This window comes from Gekko japonicus, unplaced genomic scaffold, assembly GCF_001447785.1.
Source record: "Gekko japonicus isolate JY-2015 unplaced genomic scaffold, Gekko_japonicus_V1.1 scaffold77, whole genome shotgun sequence".
Classification (NCBI taxonomy): domain Eukaryota; kingdom Metazoa; phylum Chordata; class Lepidosauria; order Squamata; family Gekkonidae; genus Gekko; species Gekko japonicus.
Window position 1 is genome coordinate 482,967 of NW_015161405.1, and position 21,179 is coordinate 504,145.

Below are 21,179 nucleotides of genomic sequence, written 5' to 3' on the forward strand. Positions count from 1 at the left end.
CTTATAAACAGAGTCCCTTTCTCAGATAGCTAAAGATACCATGGATAGATCTAATTCTCAACATGGCCAAATCTGTGGATACTTAAATCCTGAAACTGGGGTCAGGGACAGACAGGACAGATCTTTCTACAAACCTGAGAAAAGTCCCAGGTTTGAAGAAAAATCTGATATCTAAAAAAAAACCCCACACACTGGGGGCTACCCCCAATAACAGAAGCAGCACCTGTAGCTTTAAGAAACAAATGCCCTTTCAGTGGCTATTATGGGGTTGCTAGGAAACCACAGTTCAAGCCTTGGTTTCTGTCAGTAAAAATGGGGGAAGAGTCCTTTCCAGGACTGTGTTGGCCTTTAAGGGAAGACTCATCAGGGCCAGGCCTGGTAGCAACCACTAGGCAATGTGATACCATGCGATTTGCATGGCTTACTCAGGACTGGCTGCTTCCTACTGTACAACAGAAACCACCCCATAAAAGCCAATATGGTATAGCGGTTAGAGTTTCAGAGTAGAATCTAGGAGACCCAGGTTCATATCCCTACTCTGCCATGGAAGTTCATTGGGTGACCTCAGCCTAATTAACTCTCAGGGTTGTTGCAAGAGTAATAGAGAAGACAATTATGTAAGCTGCTTTGGGTCCTCATTGTGGTAGAGAGGTATGATATAAATGAAATAAAAATATATAGCTCAAAATGGGGGGCGGGGGGGGGACACAGCCAAATCAGTAGAAGGGAGTATAAACACTGTGTAGCTCTAAACTGCTCTAAAATAGAAACTTTATTAACAATGTTATAAAATGTCTAAAAGATGATGAATATAACAATCAATGTACAACACATACAGCAAAAAATCATGAATGAAACCCGCCTGATAACATTGAAGGAGCCATATAGTACAAATCAATGTATAAACAATTGTCGTAAACGTGTTGTAAAGATGTTGTAAACGTCTTCATCAACAATGTGGCTCCAGACTCTGTATGCAGCCGTGGAATCAACAATACACATTAGTCATGAGACAAAGATTCCGGATGTGACCTTGTTTCAAAATCTTTTTCTATCGTGTCTGTTGTGTCAGTCAATATATCACGTCACAAAAAGGACAATTTCACATGATTATCATGGACTTAACAACAACAACAATAATGATAATAATGTAGTATTTAAGAGTTGTTTTACTATGGATGATTACATGATGTTTTTATTATTATTACTGTTGTTGTTAGGTCCATGATAATCATGTGAAATTGTCCTTTTTGTGACATGATATATTGACTGACACAACACACAATTGAAAAAGATTTCAGAACAAGGTCACATCCAGAATCCTTGTCTCATGACTAATGTGTACTATTGATTCCATGGCTGTATACAGAGTCTGGAGCCACATTGTTGATGAAGACGTTTACAACGCCTCTATAACTTATACGTTGATTTGTACTATATGGCTCCTTCAATGTTATGAACCAGGTTTCATTTATGATTGTTTGCTGTATGTGTTGTACATTGATTGTTATATACATCGCCTTTTAGACATTTGATAACATTGTTAATAAAGTTTCTATTTTAGAGCAGTTTAGGGCTTCACAGCATTTATACTCCCTTCTACAAAATGGGGGGGCACATAAGAGTAGGCTAATTAGGGAGTGTGAAGGAGAGAAGGAAGCTGGGAAAGGGGAAGATATGAGGGTTGACAAGAGGAGGGAAAGGGGAAATAATGTGTGGAAGGGGACACAGGGCCCAGCCTGGCATGCAACTGAGAATCTGGTGGCTGGCATTCTGCAACTAGGTCATGGTTTTCTCAGGCAGACTTGTCAGGAAGAGTGAAGGATGGAAAGGCAAAGATAAAGGTAGGGGCAGATAAAGGTAGGCTGACTTATGGGTGGGAAGGAGAAAAAGAAGAAGGAAAAATAGGCTATGGGGGTTTTCAAGAAAGGGAAAGTAAAAATAGTGGAGAAAGGAAAATGAGATGCCCCCACTTGTTTCGCCAAAGGCACAAATATTGTATTTTCCAGCTTTACAGATATGATGGCTACAAGATTTTTCTGCTGCTCTCAGCCTTACAGAGGAATTTGTATGCCCAGACAGAGCTGACAATGACTCTGATGAACTGGTGATTTTTATATTTTCAAGGACAGAGAATCCAGGAGCCTGCAAGATACTTTATTTGCATTCAAGCAACACAATGAAATCTTATTAAGAATGCAACACCTCCTGGTCTCTATTGTAACAAAGCTGCAAAGTACAGACTTTGGGAGTCTTCCAACAAGCCCTGAAGCATCTTTTCTCTCTTTCTATTTCCCATTTTCTCTTTTTCATTTCTACTTAACATCTAGCCTGATAAAGAGCTCTTAGAAGGTGGAAAAGCTGTTATTTGATATTTCTGCTGTTTTTAGATTTTATTTTCATTAGGTTCATGGATACCTTACGGTACTATATGTACAGTCCTTTGAAATAAATAGTCTAAGAAGAGAGATGTCAATAAATTTCACTGTTACAAAGAAAGTTGTATTTTACTGCTCAAAGAAGTCACAATTGCCCAATTACTAATCCTAGATACTGTTAAGTTTTTGCCTAAACCTAACAGATGGTGAGTTTCTTCTTCTTGTAAAGAGAAACACTAACTTCATTCTCTAGAATCAATGAAGCAGAAGTGAAAAGCCTAACTTCCTGAAAATGGAGCAGTTTGTTTCACAGCAGAAAGAGCATAACATCACTTGTAGCATGTTTCCATAAGACTACAAATTGAAAAGCACAGAGTTTCTCTTAATGGCGGAACTGAAACAATTGAATAAATACTGAGAAGGGTTCTCTTTCCATTTGATATTTAATTACTGAAGTTTCATCAGTTACTGAATTTATGAAATATTACTGATACAAATTTCAGTGCTATTTCCCCTCTGTCAAAAAGTATTTTATCACTGATGGGGCAGTAATAATTCAGCATACATGTATTCTGTCATCAGGCACTTGTCTATTGTTTTATTACGTAACCTGTTGTTTTCAACGTACAATTATGAAAAAAATTATCCACTGGGAAAATTTTAGGGAAAACTTTATGAATGAGTTTGACAGGGTTCAGTCTTACCTAGTAGAAAATTTAATTAGTGCATTTTGAAGAGTCTTCCTGATTTCAACAAGAAAGGAATCATCATCACTTAGTGTGTAATACCAATATTGTACATAGTCTCTCAGAGAAAACTGAATAACCTAAAATAACAACAAATAAAAAATTAATCCCTTATGAAAACAACTAATTCTTCTAGTTTTTAATTATCACTTCAAAAAAAATCACCTTCTGCCACTACTTATAAGGATTATAGTAGCAATTAACGAAGGTATTGTTATGAAAATATCAAAAAAATGTTCATAATCTGTGAAAACTTCAGGAAAGATACTGATCACTATTCTGAAAGTGATTTTCGTAAGTGTACTTCTGGCACTCTTCTTGCTGATGACAGAAATACATACGCTCAGCCTTTCATCTTCCACAGCGAACAATACATCTAGATACATGTAAATGCTTAGTTTAGTCAGAGTTCTCAAAATGAACCCTTGGGTAGAGACAAATGTGCAACCATGACCTCCCTAGAACTTACTGTACTGTATATCTGGTCTACACCATAGTGTTTAGATGAGTGCTTCAGCTAGGGAACTGTATTTGGCCCCCTGGAAGCTGTGAAGCTTATGCAGGGGGCTAATGAATTTATAAATATAGTGTATCCAATGATCTCATTTCCCCAAACCTACACCAACCATGGTACATATATACAATATTTTCAATATTTTGTGTAAATCAAAATAATTTTGGGGAACAATTAATATGTTACGCATTTAATGATGGTACATTATTAAAGAGATCAGTGTTTTCAATGTTATAAAGATTAGCTTAACATCCAACAGGCTGGCAGTCCTACTTATTGTAACTGTATGAGAGTTTCTGTCAAGATATTTTTCTATCTTCAACTTTTATTTTTCATGCCTCTTAGATGCCAAAAATTAATGATACATGCACTACACTAGCATGCAGCAATCTGCAACTCTTTCTCAAGTATTGTAATTTCTCTTACAGAAAGCGAAGATATTTATACTTTTAAATTCCATAAATATGTCCAATAGTATAATTTTATATGCTAACTGATAAAAGATTTCATTTCATCAGTAAAATATGTTTTGGTTTGATAAATTAAGGTATCGTAAATACTTCAATCCCCCCCCCTTTTCCTTTTTTCTGGGAAGGGGAGAAACGGGGGGGGAGTATTTTTTCCCCACGTCTTCAAAATTGCTGGAAATTTTACATCTCTAGCTTTCCCTAAACAAAGCTAACAACTAAAAAAAGTCATATAGGGAAAAGTAGTATGTCTTGGCCACTGACTGTATTGCTTCCTTGTCAATTTCAGAAGAATAACTTCTCTTCTCTTCTATTCTACAATTAAGGTACAGGGAAAAGACCCAGTAGGGCCTGCTTTGGCATCACCTAAGAACATAGAAACAGAAGTTACAGGTACTAGGCTTAGGATCTTGAGAGGTTAATACATTTTTCCTGTAACAAAGTAATAATTTATTATCATCATCATCATTATTATTGTGCTTTGTGTGCAATATGGCCAGGAGACAATGCCATACGATAACAAAGAGTTCTGCTAGAAAAGCACAGAGCCATTTACTTCACAGAGAGAAAATTCCTCATTTAGATTAACTCAGTATCAGACTTTGGGGAACAGGCAAGATTTAAATAACTTAATTAAATAAATAAATCTAGTCAAGGTTGCACTAAAATATATGGCCAATCGGAGCATCAAGATTTCCATTTCTCAAGTTCTAAGATTCAATATAAGTGCAATGGGTAAAGAAGAAACATATGTCCCATGCACTCAATTCAGGAAACAAAAGTTCTATTTTAGGGCTTTGCTTGCTGGTCTGTCACATTCATTTCCCGTTGTTTGCATTCGCCATGTCTGTGGCCAAGATCATAAGACAAAGAGTAAAACGTCTGCCTGTTCTGTATAAAATGCAAAAAAATCCAAGTGCCACTGAAAAGTCCAGCTCATTATGTGCTGGAAATGCAGATAGGTCTGCTAGACTAGGTAGTGATTTGGGAAGAGGGAAGTATAAAAATTCCCATTAATCGCCCTCTCAGTTGCTGATTTGGTTCTTTGCCTCCTCTTCCGGAAGGTGTAAGTAAAGGGTAGAAGTCAGAGTTGCTGCCTGGCAAAGGTTGAGAAACTTTCTCCCAGCTGGGGGGGGGGGGAGAGAGAGAGAGACCAAAGCTTTTCCTGAAAGATTTGGAAAGACCTAGACCATTCCTAACGAAGATGGGAGGGCTTTGTACATCATTAATTTCATAGAGGTGGATAGAAAAAGAACAAAATTTAAATAAATGCAACCCTTACATGGAGAAGGGAAGAATGGGTATACCCAGATACACCAACTTAACAGTTATTTTCAGAAAGAGACTATGTAGGTCCAGCTCAGGACCAGTCAGCTCAGGACCAGTCAGCTCTTAAGTGCAAGTGAAATAAAGCTTTATAAGAATGAATCTGTACACTGTAAGTTTGTTCTACTTTATAATACCTTTTCCATTTGAGCAGCTATATTACTCTCTCACACACCATAAACAGATTTGTCAATCCTTTAATGTGGAGGTAACAAAATATTGTGCATGTAGTTATTATAAATAAAATATTTTTAAGACTTACTTGCTGTAGAGGTTCATCAATTATATAGGCACCGGTCAGCCTTCTATCAATTTTAATAGACTTGTTTTCTTGTTTCATTTCATCTATGCACTTTGAGAAAGGTAGAACACTTTTAGTACACAGTTTCCACAGAGAAATAAAATTATGATAAATGTCTATTTTCAAAATAAGAAATTCTTTGAATAGTCCCCCGGTGTGCCAGCTTCCTTCCTTTCTTAACAGCAGCCCCTTAAGCCAAATCCTCAGGTTTAACCCCCCCCCCCCTTTTTTAAATGCCCCTTGCAATGTGGCACATGAGGGATGCTCTTAGGAGGAAGAAAATATTGGTTTCACCTAGCTCACAGCACTAGTCTTGTACATCTCAATGGCAATACTTAACACAAAAAAGATTTTAATATATAAAGACTGAGAATTCAAAATTAACTACTCTTATTTAAAGGGGGGAAACCCACTGGGAACACCATTCAAGTAACTCCAAGCATGGCTGATTTGGCTGGCCCTTATACAACACACTTCAAGAAAATGTAACAGCCATCTGTAGTTATTTTATGCTGGTTTGTTGGCAAAAAAATGATTAGGATTGTACTTGGCCTTATTCACTGGGAGAAACCTTAACCCAGAGGCACTGACAATGACTCAGAGTTTCACTCTGGACATAGCTAGTCCAGGAGTCAATGATGGGAATAAGCCATGCCTGTCACTTTCCTCTACTCTGCTGAAGCGTCAGGGGCATGCCTTGATTACTTGGACAGAGAAATGGCCCTGCATGCTCTGCAAAATGATCTAGTGTGCTACTATTTGGAACATATACTGTCCAAGTACTAAAGGGAAGTCTTCCTAACCTCTTGTCTTTATTAGTAACTTTGGTTCTAACTGGGGGGGGGGGACAATTTAACCATTTTTAAAGTACTTGGAGCACAAACATGCCATTTGGTCTCTTTCTGGCTGTATCCCCATTGGATGGGCTTGCCTATCTGCTCTTGCCTTCAGGCTGGCAGAAGAAACAGTGAGGGCAGAAATGACCATGTGCTGATGTTATGTCCAGGCAAAAACCCAGATGTGGCTTCAGTGCATCAGCCAAAACTCTGGAAACTCTATGGCAGGGGTGTCAAACATAAGGCCCAGGGGCCAGAACCGGCCTGTCCAAGGCTCTCATGTGGCCTGTGAGCAACTAGTGCAAGGAAGGGAACTGGAGACTGCTCCGGGGGGGTGTGTGTGTGAAGCCACTCCACATGTGGCTGCCGCATGGTGGAACAACCTCATCTGCAGCATCAAGCCATGTGGGAGCGTCTGCCCAGTGCTGCACCGCTGGCTCTCCAGTCCGCCCTTATGGGTTTTCCTTTGTACCCCCCTCCCAGCCCATGGGGCTTTGCAGTGAGGATACAACAACTCAGGGCTTACCAGCTGCTGTTCTTTATACACTTTATATCTCTGGTACCTGGCATTACGTTTTATGGTCCACATGGCCTGGCCTGACAAAGGCACATTTATGTCAGATCTGGCCCTTGTAACACCTCTGCTCTATGGGATTAACATCAGAGTAATGACCACAGAGTTTCCAGAGCATTAGGTGATGCTATATCTGGGATTCTGCCCAGTTGTGACATCACAGCCACCCCTTGCCCCAGCATCCCTTTTTGGAGCATAATATTTCCTAGCAGTTAATGTACCTCATAGTCAATCTAAAGAAGGCTATGAGGCAACCTAAAAAAGGGGTAAATTCTAGAATGGTTATGACAAAATATGCAGCAAGCGGGGCCAGTAACGTACTTGGAGAATACATACACAGATAATAGAAATGAAAAAATATGTAAGAAAAAAAGCTACTACCCTCATTTTATGTACTTTAACTATTCCCATAAATCATTTTCTGAAATTATGCAATGTCACAGTTCTTATTTTATCATATCATTTTCATTCTCAGAGAAATAAACTTATTCACAAGCAGCAGAAGACAATGGCAGAGTTCATCAGACCTGGAAAATGCACTGTGACAGAGCAGAAACACCACAAATTTTACCTTAGGAAACATGAATTAATAAAAAATAATTCCAGTACATTTTGCTCATGTTGCTTACTTTAGTAATGCCAAATGATGTTGGAGGAAGGAAGGAGTGTTCACACTGTTCAAGGTACTTCTCTGAACTGGTTTTTCCAAACAAAAATGTTACTACAAATCCCCTAAAAAGAATTAAAGTATATTTTACGTTTTAGATTCTGAGACCATCATTTATTACATTCCAGCTAAAATATTTTACTGAAACATGTTTTGTCATTTTTTACTCTTTCCTAGCCCCGCTCAATGCTAATGAATTTTTGCTATGTCTCAAAAATGTTTTATAAAATTGAACAAGCATATTTCTGTGAAATCAACTCCTGCTTAATGTCCTTAAATTAGCTTCATTTCCTCATTGTGAATAGAATAAATACCAACAGTTAATCCACCATATCATGCATGGAAAATTAAAATAATATACGGGTATAGAGAAGTAATTACATGGAATAGTGGCATTCATAACATAATATATAATACTGGTTTATAAAACAAAAAACAACTCCCTCCAAAAGGCCAAAATATGAATGTTCTTAAAAGTTATTTTCAGGGCGATCCTAGGTATGTCTACTCAGAACTAAGCCCCATTTCATTCAGTAAGGCTTACTCCCAGGTAAATGTACATAGGATTTCACCATTAGTCTCAAACCAAGCTTCAGTGGAACACAGGTTCTAAACTACCTTAGTATTTAGAAACAACTTGTTTTTGAACTGAACTCCAAAATTAGATGGTTCAGATGAGTAGTTGCTTACAATGTCTAATGCTTTATCAGTAAGGTCCAGGTACACTGAAGAACTTTCACAGGTGGCGGTCACACGTGCAAGATAATGTGGGGAGGAAGCGAGGCTATTTCCTCTGGAGGAAATTGACCCGCAGTTGCGTGATCACACAGTCCTTTGAAGGTGTGGGGACAGCCCGCCACTGTGCGATCAGATGCAACCATGGGTGAGTTGGGTTGGGTTTTTTTGCTGTTTGTTCCCGATGCGCTTAAATGGGGAATAGATGAATCGCATCTCAGCACTGAGGGCTCTCTATGGAGTGTGTGATGATACGGATACTGAGAAGGGGGGGGAACAACGGCACGGAGTCGGGATGGCCTAATCAGACCATCCCAATGCCATGAAAGCACGCTAGAGCAATCAGATAGGGGAAAGTCCGTCCATGGCCCGTAGCAACCCGTTTTTTTTACTCTGCTTCTGCGGCAGAGCATTACGGGTTGCCGATGGGTGCAGGGCACTTCCCAGATGTTCGTGTCTGATCACGCCCGTTAAATCCTCCCAGCATTCACACCTATGGCGCGGCTAATTGTGCGTGTGATTGCGCCCACAAATATGCTTGATAATTTCAAGAAGAGAACAAGCAGTACAGATGAGTATCATCAAGCAATTCTGGTAAAGTTCCTTAAAGAGTGTTACGTCCTTGCACACACCAGAATTTTGTGCACCTATTTAAATAATCTGTATTATTCAATGCATCTTGTACCTTTGAGACAAATAAGTTTATGATGATCTGAAAAATTTGCCCCACTAGAAATAACAATAACATATCAGTGTTAGTTTTAATTTGGATAGCTTCTTTACATAATTCAAAATAATAATAATAACTAAATCATGACATACTTACCCACCAACAAAGCAGAAGATGTAAAATATAATAAACGGTCCAAACTTTATTAAAAAAAGCACGATGACAAGGCTTCCCCATCCCCATATGGAAAGACTGGTCTGAAATAAAATAAATAGAATTAGAAATTTATACATTTTATGTCTAATAAAAAGAAATTATCACATTTATAAAGATCCGTGAAATGCACTGGTACCATCTCTCTCATATATAATTGCCGAATAGTAGTGGCTTCTGGCCTATGGGGTGGCGAGATTGCATACGCTCCCTCAGCCATTGGCCTGCCGGCTGCCAGTCACGACTACTGGCATGCCATTGGCCGGGTGTGCTTCTCTTCCCCGCCCACTCCCCTGTCAGGCACTGTTCTCTGTCAGAAGCTCTGTGTCTCCCAACAAAGACAGTTCCTCTTGCTTAGCTCCTGAGTGTGGGACAAAGGTTTCCCTCAGTGGCTGTTGTGAGGACACATAGGGTTGCCAGTTCCAGGTAAGGAAGCCAGTTTAAGGAAGCCAGAGTTTGGGGAGGGGAGAGGGAAGGCCTCAGCTGAATAGAATGCCATAGAGGCCACCGGCCAAAGCATTCTAACTTCTCCCTCAGTGGCTCTTGGTAGGCAACCAAGCTTGGTTCTCAGTAAAGAGACAAAGGAACAAAACCCTTTCTACGGCTCTGTGAAAAACTCATTGGGCCCAGTCCTGAGTATGGTTGCCAGCTCCAGGCTTGAAATTCCATACTTCCCTACTCAGAGCTGGGAAGCCTACTTTCCCCTCAGTGCCTGCTGCTGGTCAACCAAGCTTGGTTTCTGTCAGTAGAAGGCCCTTTCCACAACTATTTGGGCCTTGGGAGAAAACTCATTGTGTCCTTCTACCCTGCTGACAGGCCCCTCCCCCCATGACAGCCAAGGCTTCAGAGCATAGCAGAGGCTGCAGGTGGGGGGGGAGATGGAAAGCTGAACAGTGAGGGGGAAATTAAGGTACACTGATGCTTGGGAAGGAGATAGGGTTGCCAACTCCAGGTAGAGGCTGCAGGTGGGGGGGAGATGGAAAGCTGAACAGTGAGGGAGAAATAAAGGTACCTTGATGCTTGGCTGGGAAGGAAATAGGGTTACCAATTCCAGGTGGAAAATTCCTGGAGATTTGAGGGATGGAGCCTGGAAAGGGTGAGGTTTGAGGAGCGATGGGACCTCAGACAGGTACAGTGCCATAGACTCTGCCCTCCAAACCAGCCATTCCCTCATGGGGAACCACTGTTGCCAAAATCCAGCTGAGGGTTGGAGATTACTCAGAATTCCAACTGGTCTCCAGATGGCATTGATCAGTTCCCCTGGAGAATATGGTGGACTCTGTGTCCTTATACCTTGCTGAGTTAGCCCCCCTATGACAGCCAAGGTTATGTGGCAGTCAGGGCTTCAGAGCATGGTGGGGGCTGCTGGTGAGGGGGAGATGGAAAGCTGATCAATGAGGGGGAAATGAAGGTAGGTTGGTGCTTGGCTGGGAAGTAGATAGGGTTGCCAACTCCAGGTGGGAAAATCCTGGAGATTTGAGAGATGGAGCCTGGAGATGGTGAAGTTTGAGGAGGAGTGGGGACTCAGACAGGTACAATGCCATAGACTCTGCCCTCCAAACCAGCCATTCCGTAATGGGTAACCACTGTTGCCAATCTCCAGGTGGGGGCTGGAATTCACTCAGAATTACAACTGCTCTCCAGATGGCATCGATCCATTCCCCTGGAGAAAATGGTGGACTCTGTGTCCTTATACCCTGGTGAGATTGCCATGGCAAATTGATTGCCATGGCAAATTGATTCTGAGTGCCCACGGCCTTGGCACTCTCCCAAAGCTTCTTTCTAGTGCTCATTGTATTTATTTCCACAGTGGGCCTTATTCCTAGTTAGAAATTAAATCTTGTCCATGTTAAGAGAAAATTTAAAAGACTTTTTCTGGCTTATTTTAACCATGTGGTCACAGCTGAAACTATATCACAAAAACAGGTGTGGGATAGGGAAGTTTGCAAGAGTTGGGGAACACAGTGAATAATCCTGTGATTAGCTTCCAATCTTGGTTCCTGTTTGAGTGTCCTGGAAAAATGACAATGGAATAGTCAAATATTAGTTTCTTAGGGTTGCCAGGTCCCCTCCAGCCACTGGTGGGGCAGGGGGAGTAGAGTTGCCAGATCTAGGTTGGGAAACTTCTGGAGATTTGGGGATGAAGTCTGCGGAGGACATGGACCTCAGTGGGGTACAATGCCATAGAGTCCACCATCCAAAGTATCAATTTTTCCAGGGGAAGCTTATCTCTGTAGTCTGGAGATGAACTGTAATTCTGGGGGAATCCCCAGGTCCCACCAGGAGACTGACATCCCTAGTTTCTATCCTTCTAAAATATAACCCCTAATCAAACATATGAGACCCAACATTGCATAGTGGTTGGAGTGCTAGACTAGGACTTCATGGAAACTTGATGGGTGACCTTAGGCCAGTCACATACTTTGAAGCCTAACCTACTTCACATGGGTTTTGTGGTGATATAATGGAGGATAGGAGAATGATGTAGGCTACTTTGGGTTCCTCATCATGTAGAAAGGTATAGTATAAATAAAGTTTAAAAAATGACTTGGACGTTTTACTAATGTAAATAGAAATTACTTCCATGGATCAACATTCCACAAAGAATTCACCAGGTTAATAAATAAATTGCCCAAGGGAAAAAAGAGCAAATGAAAATCCATATACAAGAGCTAATCAAAGTCAGGCACTTCTCACTTTCAATGTCAGAAAGACTTTGGTTCTAATATTTGTGCATTCATTCTAAATTTGCTGCCTATCCCGAAAGCGGACAGCAAAATGCAAAGAATTTAATGAAACACCTCCACAATTTTGCAGTTCAGACTGGTGCTTACAGGGTACAGTCCCGATTTCTTGGCAACCTCCAACCAGTGTTCTCTCTAAGCTGAGTTAGTGTGAGCTAGCTCGCAATCTTTTAGCCTCCGGCTCACACATTTTTGTCTTAGCTCAGGAAAGGTGGCTCCAGAGCAAACTAATTTATGCAACTGCCAAATCACTCACTCACAACTTTAATGCCAGTAGCTCACAAAGTAGAATTTTTGCTCACAGGACTCCACAGCTTAGAGGGAGCATTGCCTCCAACCCACCTCCTTGCACTAATTTCCCCATCCTTTCAGCTTTGGAGCTAACTACTGGTTAGCATTAAATCTATACTAGGACTTTGGCTATCTGTTCTCATTGCCTTCTAGGAGGCACAGAATATTGAAAGCAGGTGAGCACCAGTTAGAAAATGAGGAAAATGGAGGGGGGGAGAGAAGAGAAGTGGTCTGATGAAACACTCTGATACGTTATAGCATTCAAGGATGGGGAAGTTAGAATGGAGAGACCTGTATTCCCCAGCCTCAAATTCCCTCAACTCTTTCATACACCAAGTAGGGAGTAAAAATATACCTCCTTCCAGTGCTGTACCATTTAGTTTAACAGCCAGTTGACTGCTCACATGGCTGCAAGCTTCGGCAGTCAGCTCTATAGGACACTTTGTACTATAGCACAAGATTGCTGAGGCTCAGGCCTTGATAAAGAGGAAGTTAGTCTTCTAGTCTCAAAGCTCAGCAGATATTTTATTATGCTACAGGAGGAGAGAAAAAGTGTACTGTAAGTGCAGGGTGGGACAGGTTTCCTATCATTTATTCTCTCCAGCCTACTAACAAAAAAAATTAAAACATAAATCCATAAATTTTCACATAGCTTCATGTTACATAATTTAATGCACACCAATGAAATTCATTGGGTGACCCAGAGTTTTTGTCTTGAAAGAAAGCACAAGAAAATCTCACATTCCACTTTGTCATGCTGCTTATCATATATATACAAAAGTCCTAGCGTATTGGCACTTTCCAGCTCTCCCACTGGCTGTGCTGTGCACTCTATCAGCCATTGGCCTGTCAAGCGCCCTCAAGAGTACTCGCATGCCACTGTCTGGGTGCTGGGTCCGCTTCTCTCCCCTGCCCACTGCCAGCTTGGCCACTCTTCCCTGTATGAATAAACTGCCAAAACATCTCTCTCCTGACGAAGATGCTTCTACTGCCAATGTTTTGCTCCTCCACATCTGGCTGGCTACTGAAACGGCTATTCCTGCTCAGGAAGAGGCTTCTACTGCTGCAGCGTCTCCTGCTTGGCTCCTCTGTGGCTGGCTGGCTACTGAGGTGAGACACCAGCCATCAAACCATTCTCTTCTCCTCCTGCTGTGGGGCTCACTTTCCTTTCAGTGGCTGTTGCTAGGCAATCAAGCTTGGTTCTGTCAATAAAAAGGCAGGGGAAGGAGGCGATTTCCAGGCCTTTGTGGGGAACTCATTGGGGCCAATCCTGACTAGGGTTGCCAGCTCTAGGTTGGGAAATTCCTGAAGATTCTGTGATGGAGTCTATTGGAGCCAGAGTTTGGGGAGGGGAGAGGCCTCAGCTGAATAGAATGCCATAGAGTCCACCCTCCAAAGCAGTTATTTTCTCCAGGGGGAGAGAGATCTGTTGTCTGGAGTTCAGTTGTGATACCAGGCAATCTTCAGGCTCCACCTGGAGTTTGGCTACCCTAGGCCTGGCAGCACCCTCTGGGTGACTTGATGACACCTGACTAGCATAACTTAACTAGACCTGGCCGCTTGCTCCTGTTCGCCAACAACAGCCCCCCTAGGACAGCCAGTGTGGCATAGCAGTTAGTGCTTCAGAGCAGGGTCTGCCAGACCCAGGTTCTTGCTGTGGAAGCTGAGTGGGTGATTCCACCCAATCACAGACTTTCAGGCTAACCTACTCATAGGGTTGTTGTACAGATCAAAAGGGAGAGAGGAGAATGATATAAACTGTTTTGGTCCCCACTGCGGAGAAAGAATGTACTTTTCCTCCTGGGGAACCATTGTTGCCAATCTCCGGGGGAGGGCTGGAGATCACTCAGAATTACAACTGTTCTCCAGATGGCAGAGATCAGTTCCCCTGGAAAAAATGGTGGCCTCTGTGTCATTATACCCTGCTGAGGTGGCTCCCCTATGACAGCCAGTGTGACATAACAGTTAGTGCTTCAGAGCAGCTGGCCTTATTCCTAGTCATTTTATAAACTTCTATCATGTTTTCCCTTGGTCTTTTTCTAAAATTAAAGAGACATTTGGGATGCCTTTCTTCAAAGGGAATTATTTTGGGTGACTTTTTTTGGACCTCTTCCAGCTCTTTGATAACTTTAAGATAAGTCCCAAGAAAAGTACATAGTATTCCAAATAAAGCTGTAACGGTAAAGGGGCTGAAAATGAGAGTATGACAAGTACTAACAACCTCTAACAGGAAATTTGCTTTTGTGCCAAGAAATGTACATAGTATTCTCAATGAAGCTGTAGTAGTAAGAGGACTGAATACAAGTGTATGACAAGTACCAACAACCTCCAACAGGGAATCATTGCACATTGAGGCAACATTTTCCTGAGCTCAACCGCATAACCCCAAAATCACTTTTTCTGGGCAATATTAACTAACATCTCATTAGTGTGACTGAGATATTATTTATTACATATGCTTTACATCTGCTTACATAGAATCTTATTTTCATTCTATTATATATTCACCCAGTTTGGATACCTCTTCACAGTGTACTTTGGTTTATTACCATGAGCAACTGTTAGCAAGAGTGCGCCTCTGCAAGACCTCATGTACATATAAAGGCAGCATGGTAAAAATGCCACTTTTTCATTTGAGGAGAGGAGGACATCCTGATGTTTGGGTACTCCACCCACAATCCCTGGAAGCAAAATATCAGATCACTTTCTTCCTGCCCCAGAGAGAAGGGGTACCTCTTTCTTTAGTTTTCCTGCCTCCTTCACTCCAATTGCCTTTTGGACTTTTTTCTGCTGTGGACTTCCTTTTAAGTCATATTTTCTTTCCTCCTGGGTACCCCTTATTTAGTTTTTCTTCTCAATTGCCTTTGTTGGAGGAGAGAGAAAAGGGGAGGGGGAAAACCCTCCTTATTTGTCCTCCTACCTACACTCTGACTAGTCCTAACACACACACACACACCCCAAGCTATTTGCATCTTAATCGCCTGAATTTGAAACAGCAGACACATTAGCTGATGATTTAGGGTCATCATGTTGGACAACAGAGGGCTGCAGAAACAAAAAAAAACAGAGGTGTAAATTGACTGCGCACAAGGAAACAAGAGAGTAAACAAAAGAGCTTCAAGCTGAAATCAAAAGCAGTTCAGCCAGCCCCAAGGAGTTCTTTGGTGCCAAAATCCCTATGCCTTCTTGCATCCCCTGCATCAGCTGCCACTTCCCCTGCAACACACACACGTAAACTGATCAAGAGGTGGATCAAGATGGGTAGCCCAGTTAGTCTGTCTGTAGCAGTAGAAAAAAGAGTCCCATAGCACCTTAAAGACTAACAAAAATTGTGGTAGGGTATGAGCTTTCGTGAGTCACTGCTCATTTCTTCAGACACTGGACTCAGCACTTTCCTGAGTTAAAGGAGCAGCACTTTCCTGCCTTAACTGCCACTTCCCCTGCAGCACAAATGCAAATTATCAAGAGGTGCTGAGTGTACAAGTCAACCGTGCTTCCGCAGGCCCCTCAGGAGAAGGTGGAGATGCCTTTGTGCTCCAGTGGGTTTTCAGGAGTGGCTGACCAACATCTTTAATAATGAAATAATCAGAAAGCAGTCTCGGGGCAGGAAGAGACATAGATCTTTAGGTGTCCCTTCCCACCTCATCAGCCTACATCCTTCCTTTTAGGCAGGCTACTAAGGGGACCAGGGACTGTCTTATGGGCCAAGACCTGGATTGCCAAGGTCTTCCCATCTGGGGGAGGAGATTTATAACCCTGATTATGAGCCCTCAGAGTCTGAGTTAGACAGAGATGAAGGGGAAGTGTCAGATGAAGATCCTCCTCAGCAGGCTCCTCACTCTCACTAAAGGGGTCAAAGAGGAATGGACTGAACCTTCAGGTCAGCGCTTCCACACCGGGCATGCCAAAAAGTTATACTCCTTTCCACTAAAGGTCTCTCAGTTCCTCAAAATACCAGTAGTAGATGCCCCAGTGATCAGTAGTCTGGCCTTACCTAAAGAAGGGGAAAGCTCCTTAAAGGTTTCCACAGATTAAAAAATGAGGCAGCCTTACAGAGCGCTCATGAAGCAATGGCCTGAGCCATTAGAGCTTCAGCAGCCACTTTTCTCATGGCTAGAGCCTCTATCATGAGGCTTTGCAAACTCCTGAGGGAAACTCCTAATTTATCAAGGAAGCTCACTGGACATCTTTCTAAACTAGAGAGAGCTGCAGCCTTCATGGGTGATGCAAGTTTTAATTCTACGGAATTTTCCTCAAAGGCTATGGCCTCCATTGTGGTGGCAGGGAGGAATTTATGGCTGAAAAATTGGACTGTGGACACCGCTTCCAAGGCTAATGATAGCCACATGGCCTTTCCTAGGGGGTAAACTATTTGGCGATATCCTGGATGATATCTTTATAGAGATCAAAGATAAAAAGAAGGCTATGCCCTTTTTCTCCAAGAAAGAGGATAGGTGATGGAAGGGGTTTTAACTCCCAGTCCTTTTGCAGCTAAAGGTCTGTTCCCAGATTCCATATAGACTATAAAGATGGACCTTGTCCACTCCAAAGTCTTCTTCAGGTCCAACTCTCAATCCACCCAGGACCAAAACTCAGGCAACATAGGCAACAAACCTCACTCACAGCACTCCTAATGCCTCCACCAGTGGGGGGCAAACTTCAACTCTTTTGGCAGAAATGGACCACATCAACATCCAACTCCTGGGTGCAACACACTGTCAGACAAGGTTATGCCATCGAGTTTGCCTCTCCCACCTGCACAAGCACTTCTTACAGTCCCCTCATTCCAACAAACTTGTATACAAAAAATTCCAAATGGAGACACTCAAGTTAATTGCGGAGGCAATTACAGGAGGGGACTTCATGATATTCAGAACCCTCAAAGAGGCCTACCTACATGTCCCCATTTCCCCCCCATGCTTAGTACCTCCACTTTGATTGGGGAAGGGAGCACTACCAGTTTGGGGCCCTGTCCTTCAGATTAGCATCGGCCCCAAAGGTGTTCACAAAGGTGATGGTAGTTTTTGTAGGAAGTCTCAGATCCTAGGGTATCCACATGGATTCCTACTTAGATGACCTTCTCATCAGATCTCCTTCAGCAGAGAGGGTGTCTCAGAACGTGCAGTCCACTATCCAGCTTTTGTGGTCACATATCTTCCTCATCAACATTGAAAAGAGCCGGCTTCTGGTTTTGCCGACTTCAAGCTTGGATGCGTCCCATCGAGCTCCTGATGGAGACGCGCCGAGTTGCAGCAGATAGGAGGTGCCCTAGATGGGTTCACCCCCCCAGAGTCCTTGTGGGGGACTCCCAGCCTGGGGTGCGGAGGAGAGCCTCTTCCGAGGTGACGGCTGAGGGATCGAGACTCTCCCTACCCCGAGAGGTCCTGCCGCCGCGAAGCCATTATGGCAACAAGAGCTGGCTGCTGGATGAGTGGACAAGTGATCTAGCATGATCACTCTCCTACAATGACTTAAACGCGAAAAAACAGTGAGTTAAGTGATCCCCTATACAAGTGGCTAAAAGTCTTTAAGTCCAACGGGTTTAACTCAATAAATAAGCGGCGGGTGGAGGAAGAGCTGGGGATACACCCCCCAAAAAACTGAACAGTCCTTGAATGATAAAGAAAAGGAAATAAGCGAAACTAACTGTATGAGACTGTAATTGAGACTGAAAGGTGCAAACTAATCCAAAGCGTATCTAAATCAGAGAACTTTGACTTTAAATCCAAAAACTTTATTCTTGTATAAACAATATCTGGTACAGGGAGAAGAATGGCACCGGAAAAGAAACCTCTCACAGGAAACACCATACCAACAACTACCACCCAGACACAGGAAGCAGCTGCTGACTTTCTCAATATGCTGGCTATGGCATTGCGCCCCCTGCTGGAGCAGATGTCTAATATCAACAGTAACCTGGATGGAGTCCAAAAGCAATTTACACAGATGGATAAAAGAGCAGATAAAACTGACAGAGCCATCAAGAAAGTTGTAACAAAGACAAAAGATATTGAATAAGAATTGGGGGAAGTGGGAAAAGAGAGCGCTTCAGATAAAGGCCAATTGCTGCAACTTCAAATGGAAATATCAATGTATGTCTTACACTTTCAAGGTATTCCTGAGCAAAAAGGATAAAATTTGAAAGTAATTTTAAGTGAAGTGTTAGCACCAAATACAGATCTTAAACAAGATGCATTGCAAAATGGTATAGATTTGGCTTATCGAATTTATCAGATTTTATTAAGAAAAATAAATTGCCTGGAGAAATATGTGAAATTCTCTAAGAGATCCACCAGAGACAATATTTTGAAAGCTACATCTGGAAGAGTCCTGAAGATTAAACATGAAGAAGTAAAATTTTTAAAGGACATTCCATTCGAGATGTGGAAACGAAGGCGGCAATATAAGGATTTAATCCTTCTTCCTCCACAACAACTCAATCGCTTATAGATGGACTTTTCCAGAGGGACTCATATTCAACTATAAGGATGATAAGAACAAAATTGCCTCTGTCCAAAAAGCTGAAGACTTTTTGAAACAGCAACACAGCACAAGTAAAGATGACAAAAAAACCTGTGGACAACACTGAAGAAGAGGGAACTAGCGATGGAGAACCAGATGACACCTCGAGTAGCTCTAGCAGTACTTCGAAAACCTCAGACTCGGAGAAAGGGGCAGCTGCACCTAAAATACTTAAAGTTAACCTGAAGTACAAGAATAAGAAACGTATAAGATACACGGACAGTTCAACAGAATATAAGTGATTATAAAACACCTGAGACTAGTATTAAGGTTTAAGCTAGCTTTATTTAGAATTTAATTTTTTGATAAAATGATCTTTGTTATTATGGTCGGACTGATATATATATATATATAGATATAGATATATATACATATATACAATGTAACATATAGAACACGATCCTTGTCTTATCCTTTGTATTAGTTATAGTGATTCCCCTTTTCCTCTCCCTTTGGGATGTAGTACATAAAATGCAATTAAAAAGTTATAAAAAAAAAACAACATTGAAAAGAGCCTGCTGATCCCATCACAGATGGTGGCTCACTTAAGAGCAATTGTGGATTTAGTCCGCATGAAGATTTTCCTCCCACCAGAAAAAGTGGCAAAGCTAAAGAGTGCAGCAAATCCTGTCATTGCCTCAGTGTTGGTGGACCTCATGTTTCTGACCCAGCTCCTGGGTTCCATGGTTGCAGCCATTGCCACAGTCCCATGGGCTCAAGTGCACTCCAGTGAGCTTCAGTGGTTCTTACTTCCTCTCTAGCAGTCAATTCTCCTCAAGTGGCTCTTGAGATGGAGAGGTGATTCACAGTTAAGGAATTATCTTCATTGGTGGAATGTCTCTTCACATCTGATCAAAAGCAAGAGATCTGTTCAGAGGTGGATAACCTACTGATAACCACAGATGGAAGCCTTTTGGTCTGGAGAGCCCACTGCTCTCTGGGTCAGATCCAAGGAACATGGTCAGCCTCAGAACAGACCATGAGCATCAATTTCCTGGACCTCAGGGCAATTTTCCTGATGCTAAAAATCTTACTGAAAATATCCCAGCTTCCCTGGGTACCAGTTTGTTCCAATTTAATCCAATTTAAAATGCTGGTTATGACCATTATAGCTATTCACAGCGTAGGATCCCCAGATCTACAGGCCTCAATTTTCAACATACTCCACTTAACATATGCGATTTGGCATCAACCAGTGTCCGTGCCATCCTCACTGTCACTCCCACTCTGTGAAATGGGTTTCCTGAGGAGGTGATGGGATCAACATCCTTAGACATTTTTAAGAGGTCCTGCAAGTCTATTTTGTTTTCCAAGGCTTTTAATATAATATAAACTGCAGGTATAGACTATGGGGAGGGTGTTTTTTTAAAATTTGGTGCTCTTAAAACTGTAACCTTTAATTATGAACCTTGAGCCCCAAGGAAATGTGGGATATAAATATTTAAATAAATAAATAGCCAGAATGCCCACTAAAGTTATCAATTAACTCTTGAATTTAATCCCATTAACCTCTATGAGACTTGGATTTTTAAAATGCAATATAGTAGTCCAACATTTTTCATAATGCTAAATGCTAAATGAATCCCTGTCTTCATTCTGTAATCCTTCCCCATCTTTGCCTTGTGAGGTTAAAGGCCCCCAGCTTCTGATAAACTATAACATTAATTTAAATACTTTTCAAAAAAAATTTGCAATATACACTTCAGATTCTTTGTTGGCTTGCCTTACTGCCAATTTATTTCTTTTAATCCTTGTTATGCTTCTTGTTTTCAACATTTAGACAATAGTTCCTTCAACGTCTTATCCACAGTTTCAGGTCTTCATAATTACAGTTTCTAGTGTTACTGGTGGTTTTTTTGGGGGTATTTTTTTGTGTCTGCCCATGCCTGGAAGTCATGGTGAGCTCTGGCAATTCCTACCGGGGCATGGAGGACATTCAGAGAAGTGGCTTGATAGCTTGCCTCTGCCTCCCGACCCTCATATTCTTTGGATGTCTCCCATCCAAACACTTGCCAGGGTCGGCCTTGCTTAGCTTCTGAGATCTGGTGAGATCAGGCAGGTCTGGGCTATCCAGGTCTGGGCTAGTGTTACTGGTGCTGATGGGCACCACTTCCATGGATTCCTCCCCCAAGCCTAAATAAATGGTCTAAGATATCCATGATGTCCAAAAGCTTAGCACCAAGCAAGCAACTCAC

At 41.9% G+C, this 21,179-nt stretch overlaps 1 protein-coding gene across 3 annotated transcripts in view; it reads right to left on the reverse strand.

Moving 5' to 3' along the window:
* SNX13 (sorting nexin 13) overlaps positions 1–21,179 on the reverse strand; it is a 105,984-nt gene that overhangs the window by 54,764 nt on the left and 30,041 nt on the right. For all 3 annotated transcript variants that reach the window (XM_015426199.1, XM_015426209.1, XM_015426190.1), the window contains exons 2-5: positions 9,371–9,471; positions 7,772–7,874; positions 5,694–5,783; positions 3,083–3,204 (exon numbers count right to left, since the gene is read on the reverse strand). In XM_015426199.1, coding sequence (XP_015281685.1) covers positions 3,083–3,204; positions 5,694–5,783; positions 7,772–7,874; positions 9,371–9,471 — 416 coding nt within the window. The remainder of the gene's footprint in view (positions 1–3,082; positions 3,205–5,693; positions 5,784–7,771; positions 7,875–9,370; positions 9,472–21,179) is intronic.